This window comes from Bactrocera oleae, chromosome 2, assembly GCF_042242935.1.
Source record: "Bactrocera oleae isolate idBacOlea1 chromosome 2, idBacOlea1, whole genome shotgun sequence".
Lineage (NCBI taxonomy): Eukaryota > Metazoa > Arthropoda > Insecta > Diptera > Tephritidae > Bactrocera > Bactrocera oleae.
In genome coordinates this window covers 23750169-23764616 of record NC_091536.1, presented here as the reverse complement: position 1 = coordinate 23764616, position 14448 = coordinate 23750169, and the positions used below count along the sequence as shown (strand labels likewise).

Sequence of the window (14448 nt, the reverse complement as noted above, 5' to 3'; positions counted from 1 at the left end):
TATATATCTACACATAAAAATCAGCAATCGGTAGTGCAAACCCAGTCGATTGGGTGCGTGAGTATGCATGTGCATTCGAACATTTTATAAATTGTCCATAAATTTATGGTGGCGCTTTGACAAAGAAGGCAGCGACAAACAGCAGGCAAGTGGCCCGAACTATATGATAGCACTATGCAACTCCACGATAATCGATGAAAGATTTGCCAGCAAAAAGGGCAAGTCACTGGAATTTTACAATGCAACAACAAATATGCTCTAGCAAATAAAATAAATGGATAGCTTTAAGGTCGATGGTAATTTAATATTCTCAGTGTTAAACGCCACTTACATACGAGGGAATTTGGTACATTTATTGATAAAAAATGATCTTATCACCTAATGCTGGAAGCACATACTTGCTGTTGTACTAAATCGACTGAGACTCGGGAAAATATTTCTTTTCATATATAATTTCGCAGTAGGGTTTTTGGTTATGGAAAGCGTATCGCCGTGAAATCGACTCCTAAAATAGCGCCGTGAAATCGCTCAAATTGTGCATGTTGTTGCTCTCAGACCCAGCCGAATCAGTTTGGAGGCCGGATCAGTAAAATGTCTATAGCTCCGAAAATAACTGAAATTTTCAAAAATCTTCTGGTAGACAATCCTTAAATAGTTAATTTTTAAAAATATGAAAAAAAATCAATCTTTTTGAAATTTTACACTAGAATACCCTTTTAAGGTAATACTCACTTTACGAAGCGATAAAGACTGTTCGATGTCAATACGCGACAGCTTCACAGTCAATAATCCATGCCATCAATATTGGCATATGCATTGAAAATTAAAATAAAATATAGTGTGAATTTTGATAAAATATAATTATATATAAAAACACTCATACAAGAAACTCGCCTTCTTTACTCAAACAGCTATTATATATAAATATATTCAATACAATAAATAAATTCCCGAATTCTCTAATCTTAATCTAATCTTAAATATTATACACATACCCGTCAGCCACATATCGCTTATTGCTGTGAGGAGGAATTGATAACAAAAAAGTTCGAAGGTTATCACAGATCTAGGTATACGTTTCCATGTATAATATGGTGAACACAGATTGCAGTGGGACAAGGCAACATTTGAAATATTTTTAATAAAGTAATACATAAATTTTTAATAAGGTATACATAAATAATTAAAATCCGCTACGAATGATGGTTAAATAAAAGCATTGGAAATGCTTTTTTTCAGTGTAAACATTTTTCATATCATATTGAGTTGTGCTTTTTTGAATAATAATAGAATACGTGAAATGTCTCACTGTAAGCCATATCTTGCCCGGTATATACAAGCATTTATGTATATTGATAATTTGAATAAGTTTTGAGCTGGCCAGCACAGATTTGATGCAACAGTCACTTAGAGCGAGTTGCTTAAATTAAAATGCTCAGCTATTTATCGTTGTTATTACTGCAGTATTTATTGTGGTTTCCCGCTAAGAACGCTTGTGGTGAAACCCTTGATTCAAGCACGTTTTCTGATTGTAATTGTGATGTGCAGATAGATGTCGTTAAAACGTTGCTTCAAGAATTGGAAGCTGTGCGAAAGCGAGAAGATGATATTTTGACACAAATATCACTTATTCAAACCAAATTGCAATCGATTGACGAACAGCATAGGTACTGCAATCTATTTTAAATATTATTCGTGTTATTTTTGTGTAATGTTCCAGTGTTCGAAAATTGGTGCCTTCAAATTGTTTGGAGGCAGCAGCTGGAAGCTTGAAAAGTGGCGTTTACAATGTAACATTGCAGAAGTTTAGTGCCACGCCCTTTGCCGTGTATTGCAATGAAGAGGCAGACTATGGTGGTTGGTTAGTTATACAACGACGTGTTAGTGATTCCGTGAACTTTTACAGAGATTGGCGAGAGTATAAGGAAGGATTTGGTGTGCTAACTGAAAATTACTGGATTGGATTGGAAAAACTGCATGCGTTCACCAGCAGTTGTCAACATGAGCTGTATATTGAATTAGAGAGGTTTAGTGGCGCCAGTTATTATGCACGCTATTCGGAATTTGTAGTCGGCAGTGATTCGGAAGGTTATTCACTAAAAGTATTGGGTACTTACATAGGAACTGCCGGCGATAGTTTGAAAATGCACGTGGGTATGAAGTTCACCACCCGCGATCGTGATAACGACAATGCCCCCGTCAATAATTGCGCTGTTGATTACAAAGGCGCTTGGTGGTTTGCAAAGTGTTACAATAGGTAAGTTGAAAGCTGTTAATTTGTTTCAGTGATTTACGAGCATATTTGCAGCCATCTTAATGGAGAATATGGACAAAAGAACCCAAGCGTGAATTGGAACAGCATCAATCGGAATGAAGCTTTAAAATCGGTGCAAATGATGATACGTCCCACAGAGAAATGCATAAGACGTATGTCGCTGAAGACCACATAAAATAAAAAAAATGCCAATATTATTTGATTTTATAATTATATAATGCTTATTATTTAAGATATTTATATTTATAAACACAATTTACGACTCAGCTATTGGCTTGCAACTGTTCAGTTGTAATTGCCTCCTGAGCATAGCCTTTTGTGTTCACGTACTCGAACAAAAATGTTCTAACAGAGGCAACAACAAAAGAAGTTTCTTTCCATAAAGTTGTTGCACTGTCTCTTAAGGGGCATACCTAGTCTGACAGCCTAAAAAACTCGATTTTTGGGAATTAAAAAAAAAAAAAACTGTATCGATTGTTTTGAATTTTTCAGGACAATTTTACACATATTTCAAGAACGCTCAGTGCAACTTTCAGCATTAAAAATGGTCTTCCACTGCTGCAGTGATTCCGGCCTTCTCCGTGAGTGAAAAAAAATCTAAAATTTGCAAAACGGCGGTATCTAAAAAAAAAAGTTGAATGTTACCCCCAAAAAACAAAAATTTTAATGATGATCGGATCATTTTTCTTCGAGTTATTACTGCTGTAATTTCGTAAAATGCTGTTTCGAAAAAAAAGCTTTTAAAGATAAACTGTTGCAGCTGATTGGAGTGGAACTGAGGGTTCACTCTTTAAATGGCTGTAACTTGAATACTACTTGAGATAACTATTTGAAATTTAAGTAGTAAGTTGTTTTAAAGGTATAAAAAAAATCGATTAGGTCTGCCTCTTAAAAGATTGTACTCGATTTGTGGAACCAAAAAGGCGGAATCAATTAAGCGTTAGTACCATATTCAGTTTAAATATATAGTAATATATAATGCCCTCATCATGCAAACCATATTTTATGTTTTTTTAGGGTAGGAGTCTATAGCTGCTGCACGTTGAATCAGAATATGTTCTTATTCTGAAAATTACTTGAAGGTGCGAGTTTTGAAATTATGTGCACAATATTAAAGATCAAGGTAAGGTTAAAAACATGTATTTACTTTGACATCTGGTTTGACATATAACAACCTATAATAACCTATACCTCTACAACACACACCGTAAATTGAAAATCAAATTGAATTGAGTTATATGCAATATTTGGACTTTTTTCACATTTCTTGTGTACGCGCATTAAATTACACTTTATTCACATAACTGCAATTTAATCTATAACAGTTTGACTGGCAGATGGACATACTACAATACATTGCCTATACGCGATTAATTTCACATTAAATGCTGACAGATTTGACAGCCATTCTTGGTGATCAATTGCGCATTTAATTAGTGCTTTCATGACGGCTTATTTTAATGAAATCACAAACACTCAATTGAAATATCAAAACAAAAAATGCTTAGCATATTTGCGGAAATATTATCTGTATGTGTATATATCTCAGCATATTTCATTTGCAATTGAAAGTCCGAGTTCTGGTTTTGTGCACTAAACGATGACCTTTGCAGCAAATACATATGTATTTGTGTGTGCATAGCATTTATGAAATATTCACGTAGCATGCACACATCAGCACTAAAGCGCCAACCTCGGTGTGGTTTGCTCCGTAGCGCAACACGTCAGCAAATCACGTCGCCCTGTCGCATTGGCGGTCCGTTGACATGCGCGCCACTTCCGCTCGCGCCTGCTTACATGACTACAACCGTTAGCTACAATAACTGGCCGTTGTTGCTGTAGTTTTTTCTTCTCAAATTATATATATGTGTGTGTTATATGCACACATTTCACCTTACGGCTGTTAGACTTCCCATCGCATTTCACCTGTCAACCGAAATGTCGAACTTATTGCGCTCACTTCGAAAGTATTCGCTTGTCATTTATTTATTTTGCGCATTCATATTTCATTTACTCGTGGAGATCCTTCACCTTCCTATCAACAATATTTACTAAAAAGCGTTACGTGCCACAGAAAATAGCAGATTAGCTGAGCGCAAAAATATGAAATGAAACCAGGCTGAAATTCGGGTTATAAACCTGCTGTTTGCTCGCCCTTCAGTCCCTCTTCAGTGGGTCTTTGTAATCGAGTTTTCTACTACTGATTTTACTGTACACACATATGTACATATGTATGTATGTACACTTTATTTTGTATTGTGTGCTGTATACCATATTGTATTCGATGTATTGCTGTCACCTGCAGCCGACGGATGTTTGCGACTTTCGCAACAAATATTAGTCATTTCAGGTGAAAGTGAGTATTGGAGCTCCAACGGTTTATTCATTGTAGAGTTCATCTCAAATGCGTATAAAAATACCTATATAAATTACCGTATACAATTTTTTTTTTTACTGAAAATCAATAGTGTATTCGGCAATGCCACTATTATTAGTTTTCTCAATACTCCAGCCATAATTCAGTTTTTTCTAGTAGAAGGGGATTTACAAATGTATTAATGTTAAATTCAATGTTATTTTAATGAATACATGTCTTTCACTTCATATATCATAACAAGATCTAATTACTGCATTATTCAATATATTTGTTAAAATATTAGCAAAACTTAACCATTTGGCGGTGTATATTGCATATATTTAATTGCCGTTAAAAGTGTTTTAATACTATCGTCATTTTCTGTGAGATTTACAGAATGTGCCAATGGCATAGATGGAAATATAAAAATAATTATATGTATATTTTACTTTTAGACTTTTTGTTGAGCTTGTAAGACAAGGAATACCAATTTATTCAAATGAAACTCTCACTCTAACTCTGTTTAATTTTTTGATAAATTTAAGTCTCTTATTAAATCATTGAAATCTTCAGTGTTGATGAGACATGAAATTTTTGGTGTGTGCGCGAATAGCAAAAATGCTTAAATCATGCTTATTGCTTGAAAAGCAAATAATTTCGATTTGTAAGCATCTTTTATAATATACTTTTTGCTTATACACGTACGAGTATTAAGTAAAACTCATGCACAAAAACAATTTTCTTATTGTTGATCTGTGTTATCATTATTACATTTTTTTTTTGCTATTTCTACTTTGTAGTTAGTTAGTATCTGAGCAGCCGCTATAACCAACATGTGTAGCTTTATACACTTTTGACTAATTTCCGGTTCCTTGTTCTTTTGCTTTAATGCCGTGTCGTAATTCCATCAAACACAGTGCCAACGGTTTGCTCAATTTCAGTTTTAGTTTTCGATTGTTCAATTGTTGCCACCCTTTGCCAACATTTTCAGTTTGATTTTGACTGCAGTTTGTCCTACTTTTGTTCAAAAACTGCTTATATAGGTGAGTGTGTGAGTATGCGTTAAATGTTCACTTTTTGTTTTCAATAGTTTATACATTTTTGCAGTTGCTGTTTTTGTTTTTGGTTCTTTGTATGTTGTTCTTTTGTTTAATGTAGCTTGAAATCACATACCAACAAACTGTGCTTTGCTTTCACAAGTATATGCATTTTTTATCAGACAATACGATTGCTATTTTCACTCTTCTTTCACCAGAAAGTTGTGCAGTTTTTCGGCAGTAGCTGCGTTGCTTTATTTCTATTTCTTTAGGTATTGCTATTTGCTGTTTTTTTGCTTTTAAAAATATTGCATACAGCCTGCTGTTGTCAACTCTTGGATCGGTCTAAACATTGGCGGCTTCTTAATTCTTATGGAAATCATTAATGCACACTGTTGTTTAATTTGCGAAAGTGTTTTCTGAACAAATTGTAAAATTACAGAATATATGAATACTTTCACCGCTGTTTTACGATTTATTCCAAGTTTTTGCTGCAGCTTCGTTAATATTCTTAGAAGCATCGCCTTGGCTTAAATCAAATACGGTGCCTCCTTCTGCTGTAGTAATCTGCTAAGCAAATGCGCTAAAGCTTCATGAAATTCACGCTGTCACTGCTACAGTAAGTGTCGTGACAACAACAATAATAACAAGCACAACAATGTCGGTAAGTGTTTGGAGAGTATGAAGCTAAATATTCATCGCTGCCAAGTGGCAAACAGAATTCACTTTGAGCGGCGTTTCACTTTATTTTATTTTTATGCGCTTACCTAATGCTTGCGCGCTGCCTCCCACTCCCGCTATAGTTTTAAATAAATGCTGTTGCATTTTGCTTTTACCAGCGTTGCGCAGTTTGCTGCAAGCGTCAATTTTGTTGTCGTCGTGTTGCAACTGCGTGGCAAGTGCTGTACTTTCTTTGCTTTGCACGATGGTTTTGGCTCTTCTTTTGAAGGTTGTGCTTGTGTCGCTGTCTTTTCATGCAGTGTAAGCAACGTGTTTTACGCGACTTTGTCACGGTATTCTATTACTTTACGTTCTTTAGCTTTCTAATATTAACATAAATGGCGTGGCGCATGCGGCTGTGTCACTTTTGGGCCGCGTTTCCTATTTTAAAGCGCGTTCCTGGCGTGGCCTATTGTTCTAACATCTTACTTTTTGCAAGAACTTCAATTTAGTTTCAAATAGATATTGCAAATCATATCAATATAAGCCGATTGTATTGTTTGCTTGTTTCGCTTGGTTTTCTTTCGACGCGTTGCAGCAGGAATTGAGTTCGCGATCATTTGTCGCTTGTTGCATCAACAACGAGTACTTCGTATGCGATAGATGAGCACATTTATAAATATAAATTCAAAAATTTTTTCTTAACGCTTGTTGTTGTTTATGTTGCATTTGATAAGAACTTCGTTTGACTTGCCACAAGCATGTTTCAATGTAGTCGAGCATTACTTAACGACACTTTCATTTGCATGCCTTACACTAGCGCAAAAATAAATGCTTTTCATTAATATTAGTACACGAAGTATGATAGAAAGTAAAGCAATTTGAGTTCTAGCTCACTTTTGGCTGTTGCATTGTGTGCGTGCACGATTATAATAGCACCAATAATAAATAAAGGTTTAACTCTTGTAGAAAACACACATAATATAATATTAATCGAGTTGCAACATTTAGACAATATTTCGAAGCATAAATGCCAATGTGTATAAGTCAACTCAGCCATGTGTGCCAACAAAAGTGCAATTGCGCATGGCTACTGTCACAATGGCTCATAAATAATATTACGAATGTATGTGTACGCATGCAGTAGTAAAAATAGCATTCGAGTATAACAAAATTAATAACTTGTCAAATTTTATTACGATAACAAGACCAGGCACTGCAAATGTCATTTAATCACCGAATACCAACACAAAGCAAAATGCCAGACACAGACATGCGCATTCATATAAAATACATGTCATACTCATTTTACGAGTATGTAAGTATTTTTCATTTTTATTACTGTATGAGTTGTTATTTTTGCTACCAGCTATTTTGGCCATCATTTATCAACACAATTGAATAAATCACAATTATTATTGGCCTCATTCATGCACAAATTCTCCAGGTCGTTAACTAAATTTACTTTATTAACATTGTGTTGGAGCCACAAATCGGCAGTCAACAGACATGCAGACACCACACGTCATAAGTGTGCGGCATTGTTCTTCATTCACACAAAATTAATTTCTCCTACGACTAAGACATTACATTAAATCTGGCGTTATGAATAAAGCCCGCTTTAGGTGCCTACGATGCAAGAATGTGACATTTCCTAAATGAAATCACAATAATTTTAAGAAAATGCTTGTTTTTTTTTTTTTTTTTAAATAGCAATGCAATAATGTTTTCTGCATCAAATTTTGTTACATAACCGTAATTCTTGTAGAATATCGCATTTCAAAAATTTTAGTTGCATTCACCGGCTGCTGACAGCGCGCTTATTATAAAACTATTTATTTAACATATAAACATGCTGCCGATATCGGGCGGATAGCTGTCATACAAATTGAACGATCAAAATCAAGTTCTTGTATGGCAAACTTTTTTACTTCTCGAAATTTGACATGGATTATTGTTTAAGAAAACGGTGCATCGATACAAACTCCGAACAAATTGTTCAGATCAGACCACTATAGCATACAGCTGCCATACAAACGGATCGATCAAAATCAAGTAATTTTTTGGAGACCTTTTTAATTAGGTTGTTTTATTGTAATATTTGTTGCTAATTATACCAACATATGTTTTTATTTTATTTGTTAATTTTTGTTTTTTATTTTTATTTATTTTTTTTTTTATAGTTGGTAGCTTTAGGAGCTTATAAAGCAGCTTCCTTTGCATATACTCTTTATTTGGAACTGGAACTTATGACTGCATAGATATGATCCAATGCCATATCTTCGGTAAACTTTTGAGGAGAGAGAATAATAAATATCAAATTTCGGTGAAATATTTCAGGGTTTTTCAAGTGTTGCGCGCTAATACAGCTGCGTATGTGAAGAATTGTGATCATGAGATTTGCTTGCAACAAGTTATGTCATTTGTTTGAAAAGAGAATACTTAACAACAACTGACTATGTAACTTGTCAGCACAATAGGTGGCTTTGGCCCAATGCAATAAAGTCAAATAGTTGGAAAAAAAAACATTGCTATCTTTGCAAATTTCTAATTCAATTGTTAGATTACAAATGCAAGAGAGTTGTGGTAAAAACGATAACAAAGCAACATTTAGAAACACGTTCTCAAAGTTACAGGTAGATAAAGGCAATTAATACGACAAAAGAGCGCTGCTTCCAAGCAAGAGTATGACATGCATGCTTTGCTGCTGTGAAATACCCAACCAGAGGGGTAAAGAAAGCACCTAAAATTAGAATTGTATGCACAAAATTGGCACATGTTACTTTTTTATTTTTTCAGTTGTTGTTGTTGTTGAAGCTAACTAGCACTACATAAACACAAGCATTCAGCGAGCTTCACAAGTGGAAGAGGCAATAGTGGAGCAAACAAACTAAATCAACAAAATTTGCCTTTTATCCTGTACAATCGCAGTGATCCGCATCATACAGAGGTGAGGTGAGCTAGGACGATGGCGTAAGCAACAATTTGCTGCTTATTTTTATAAGCGCAGTGCCAGGAGCTGGCAGCACTAAATGTGAAAATACAACGAAGGAAGTAAGTCTGCAAAACTTGGGGCAAAGGCTAATAGGCGACCTGCAACTGCATACCTACATGTATTTGTGTATATATATATACTATGTATACTTACTTATGTACATATGTATATATGTATATATCTAAGCATGTGCTACTTTATGCTGCTGCAATACTTGGCGTGGCTCTGTGCATTGTGTTGAATCAGTGCGCCTTTTGAAGGATTAGGAAATTGGAATTATTTGCTTTGGAGTTAAAAGTATGCCGTTAGCTTTTATGCTTATGTGTTTTTATGTTATATACATATTTAGCTTGATAGCTAAGCGTTGCACGATTTGAAGATTTGTAAAGCACGGTAAATAGGAATGCTCACTGTGCCTCGTTAACTTTTTTTATTTCTACAATTTTGCCTGTAATCCTCGCTATGCCAACTGACACATTTTGCGGCTGGTTGTTATCCCTTTGCTGTTGGCCATTTGCAGGCTAAGTAAAGTAGGCAAGCGGTGTGCATAAACTAACACACTAGCATAGCTGTTGTGAAATACATATAACATATAAGGGAAAATAATAATAAATGCCATGTGGTTGCCACTTGTATTTTTATTGTTGCAGCAAATGTAGCAAATCCGCAGGCAGATAATATACGACACGTTTGTTGCCATACTACGAGATTGTGTTCAGACATAACGCTCATACCAGTTGAAAGCACGGTGCATTCCACAAAAACTCGTCACTTACCAAATGTGAATTAAAGTAAAAATTTGGCCGGAACCGGATAATAGGTATGATTGGTACTATGCTATCTACAGTCTTGAATGTAAATAGGTTAAGTGCAGCACCGGAAAAAATTGCCACGTTAAAGACACTTATGAAAGGTATTTGCTAATTACAAGTAACCACTAACTACTTCAGCCGTTTGCGCTGAAGGGTAATTTGCGTGTGAACTTTGTAATGAAGTGAGCGCGAAAAAACCCAATTTTATTCTTTGCTCTTGCTTTAGCGTCGTAGTAAAGAAAGAAGCGAACCGAACAAAAACCCAGCAGCGCAAAAAGGTAAATAAAAATATAAAATTTTAAAATAAATTTCATTCCTTTGTGCTTAAAATAGCCCATTCACACTGTGCTGTGTGCAATAATTCAACGATTTATTTATGTGTTTCTGCACAAAATACAAACCAACCCTCGAGTGAACCAGTAAAATAATGAGAAAGCGGGTGTTTGCATACAAATACATAAAGACACAAATTAGACGTCCCAATCCCTCACAAATGCATGCCCGAAGCTTTGTGCTGGATATCTTAGCTGGACAGAGCTTTCGCCACATATATCCATCAAGCAACCACTTCGGGTTGTTATTGTGCCGCATAATGACGGAATTGGAACGACTCAATTCATTGTCCGAAACAATAACAGGCCAACCAAAGAGATATGTGTACAAACTTCAAAACGGTAAACGAATATCAAAAGGCAAAAGAAGTTAAGGCCACAGGCCAAATGTACAACAACCAAAACCATGTACAAATGAGAAGTGAATTGAGCGCAATCTGCATTTGCAAAAGGGCCGTGTGTGACTTAAGAAAAGTGTGAGGTGCACGGCTTCGCACACAAATATGCACACATGTCCACCTATTTAAACAGAGTACCCGTAAAGTGAGTTGACACAAGCATAAAGCAAACTGAGGTTGGGCTGAGAGGCAGTAGCAAAAACAGCGTTGAGTTCCTTGGTCTCGTTGCTCGTAGTTGTGGCACCTGCAGCTCCTGCCTACCGCCTTAACAGCAATATAAAGTGAATCAAGCAGAGCGTGTCGGACACATTTACATTTGGCCAAATGAGTTTTGCGGTCACAGTAGCTTGAGCATGAACGGTCGCTGATGTTCAGCCAGCTTCAACGTTAGCGCCAGTCTACTTTGTTGTTGCAAGCTACATACCATTTTATGTAAAGCATTCTAGCTTGTATTTGTTATATTCTGCTGGCCAAGTATTGTTTTGTGGCACAAGTTTCGTTTGAGACAATTAAAATTCAAAGGCGCATTGACACGACGTCAGCCAGTTGCTACTCGAGATTGGTTAGCGCCTTGCCGGTTGTTTCTATTACATAATGCGGTCGGCATAATTGCAGTGGTGTTGTTGTTGTGTGATGTCACGGTTTGCTGGAAGAAAATGTCGACCGCAACGAATTGCGTAGTACATTTGCGGAAGCTTTACCAGTCAGCGTGCTGATTATTTCCGCAGATGAGTATTTGATATGCACAGTGAATGGGTATAAAAGCGCCAAAGTGAACATATGATATGAAACCGATAAACGTGCGGTAAATTATTTGGCAATACAAAAACAATGGTTGCATACTAATGCGCTTTCAATAGAGTGAATAGTGTCTTTAGTGGCTGGTAAGCAATTGTAAATGTTATCAATCTCAACCCAGGCCTATATAATACAATGGATTCTTAAGTGTGCGGTTGCTCACAAGTAATCACTGAAAACAAAAAAAGATACGTGTGGCACTCAGGGGCTGCCGCGGTGAAGCTATTGCATAGCATTTTTTATCAACTTATGCAATTATAATTATTTATTTATTTTTTATGCAGTATTTTTTTCATTGATATTAATTCAAGCTTTTTTTTGATATTAATTCAAGTTACGCTTTTTGAGCGTGGTGACTGATAAGAAAACAATGTTTTTCTTTTATTGAATAGATGAAAAGTTAATATTGCTTAAAATATCTTTATTATCTTACAATACATGTAGGTTAGTCCGGAATTTTTATCATTGAAACTATAGGCTTATGGTAACTGAAATAAGAAACCTAAGTTTGAGACTTGATATCCGCTATATATCTGAAAAATACCGCGGCATTGACGGTCCTATATTTTGTTGTGGATTCTTGTGAATCATAATTCAATTTTTCCAAAAGAAAAATTATCAACCGCTCTGGTTTTTTATTAGAGAAGTTGATGTTGAAATCACCAGCCAAGATAAGTGGACATTTGTTACCATTGATAATCCGATTGAAATACCTAATTTCAATTGTGTTGTTCAATTCAAAGGAGATACAGTTCCAAAAGGTGGGGTAGCTATTTAACAAAAAAATAATAATGTTACTAATATTATGACTCCGAACATTGCATAATTTATTTTCTATTAATTAAATACTTTTTAAATTCCATATTTCTATTTGCCATTAAACAAATTGTACCAAAAATATTTTCTCCGCTTGAGATATGCCTAAAAGTAGTCGATATGCCCAAAAGTATGCAAACATTTTGCGCATACTTTGTGATCGCGTTAGGTTTATTTCCGTTACGGAATCTCTTGATTCGGTCCCCAAAGTCCGCGATAGAAGCTATGCAATAGCTTAATAATGCTGTTGCAATCCAACAAGTGTTGATCGCTCCAATAAATACCAAACCAGCTAGCTACAGCATACTACTCTACTCTCTTGAGTCGCGAAGTAACGAGTAGTCGAAACGCATCCGACGAGATAGTCTTTATGATTTTATATTTAACATCACACATTAACTACAGCAAAGAACATATGAACGATGGACCAGGGCTTAGCCTCTGTAAGTGAAAGAAGAAAATCCTCTATTGGTTAGGACAGAACCTCACATCTGTAGGTTCCATTGTATGTGTTTACTCGTTAGATCAGCTGATTAATATGATAAGTATAACCAAAGTTTTTGTGACAATGTTCAATCTCAACCTTGCCACATATTATACCACACAACTACGCTGAAAATAAAACTGAATAAGTGGCAGCATTTGCAAGAAAATACGCCGAATTGGCAATTACATTACGAAAATTCGGTAAGTTAGAGAGATTTTTAATAGTGATACCAACTTTATAGTTTAACGAGTTCGCGATGGCGGATATTAATATACCCAGTTGGAATTCCGTGCTCCATTATTTTTGCTTAGTCGAATGCTACGACATGCATGGCAGTGTAAGCAAGTTAGTAATGTGTACGAGTTAGTTACTTTTACATATATACAAAATTGTATGAAAAATTTAATGCTTCAAAGTGAGTAACTTATGTCTCTGAGTTCTTGTGAGAAAAGTAAATTCCAAAACTTACATGTTGCTCTCTTTCTAAAGCACGGAGTGTATAAGGCACAAATGACAGATTACTTAACGGATCACCAAACATCATTGATTTTTCCAGTTGGGTGCACTTGAGCGTGTGCAAAGCTTTCAATAAACTTTTCAAGTATTTATACATAATTCATTCTAAGTGCCGTTGGCAAGAACCTTGCAAATAGAGTGAGGTGGAAATTAAACTCCGAAAAATAGTTGTGAAACTATTTTCCGATTTTGCGAGAACATGCTTATTTTAAATACACAGTAGATAGAAAAAATCCACAAGTTGTTGCTTGAAACTTAGTTGCATACATTACGCTCCCACGCTAAGAATATTAGTTTTAATTAATTTCAAAGTCTAATTTCTAAAGTTACCGAAAATTAATTACAAAATTTCATTTGCCACGGTGCATTTGCTTGGATTGTTAGGTGTTGCAAGTTGCCATTGACATATGTGGTTGCCACGCCCACAGTTATGTATGAGGCAGTCGAGGTGCCGTTGCCAAGTTCTTAAGCCGCTTTGTATTGTGGAGAATGGCTGCACCGCATGCACATAAATTAGGTTAGTGCAAAGACATATTAAGAATTAAAATTTATTTGCTAATGGGTGTGTGCGTGTGTTAGCAGGATCCATAAGCTTTCTATAATTTATTTGTTGCCATGCATTGGTGTACGTTAGCAAAGCCGCTTTGATATGTTGAGGAGCCTTGCAACTAATTGCACCTTTGAGGGCGTCTTCCTGCGACTAGACAGGAAGTGAAAATTCAACGAGCACATAAATTAAACAAGTAACCACAACACACGCACACATACAAATGTGCGCGCATGCATTTGATGGCAGGCAACATGCGTTTCTTTGCTACATTTAGCCAACACGCGGAGCTGTGGAAATTTCAAGTGCAGCTACAGCATGGCGAGCACAAAGCATGCAAGTGCAACGGCATATGCACTTGCAGGCGTGGCGGAAAAAGCGAAGCCTTGCTGCAGTTTGCTATATTTTGATTGCACTTG

At 35.8% G+C, this 14448-nt stretch overlaps 1 protein-coding gene and 1 long non-coding RNA gene across 2 annotated transcripts; one reads left to right on the top strand and one right to left on the bottom strand.

Moving 5' to 3' along the window:
- Positions 1–283: 283 nt before the first annotated feature.
- On the bottom strand, positions 284–887 carry LOC118683701 (uncharacterized). The gene is made up of 2 exons (XR_004979537.2): positions 733–887; positions 284–646 (listed from the first exon to the last, which is right to left on the bottom strand). It is a non-coding gene; the product is annotated as an uncharacterized lncRNA (long non-coding RNA).
- A 490-nt stretch (positions 888–1377) lies between these two features.
- On the top strand, positions 1378–2485 carry LOC106622806 (fibrinogen C domain-containing protein 1). The gene is made up of 3 exons (XM_014242110.3): positions 1378–1667; positions 1721–2257; positions 2309–2485. Exons 1-3 carry the CDS (start codon positions 1432–1434, stop codon positions 2448–2450), a joined length of 915 nt encoding a protein of 304 aa, XP_014097585.3. The 5' UTR covers positions 1378–1431; the 3' UTR covers positions 2451–2485.
- Positions 2486–14448: the final 11963 nt, after the last annotated feature.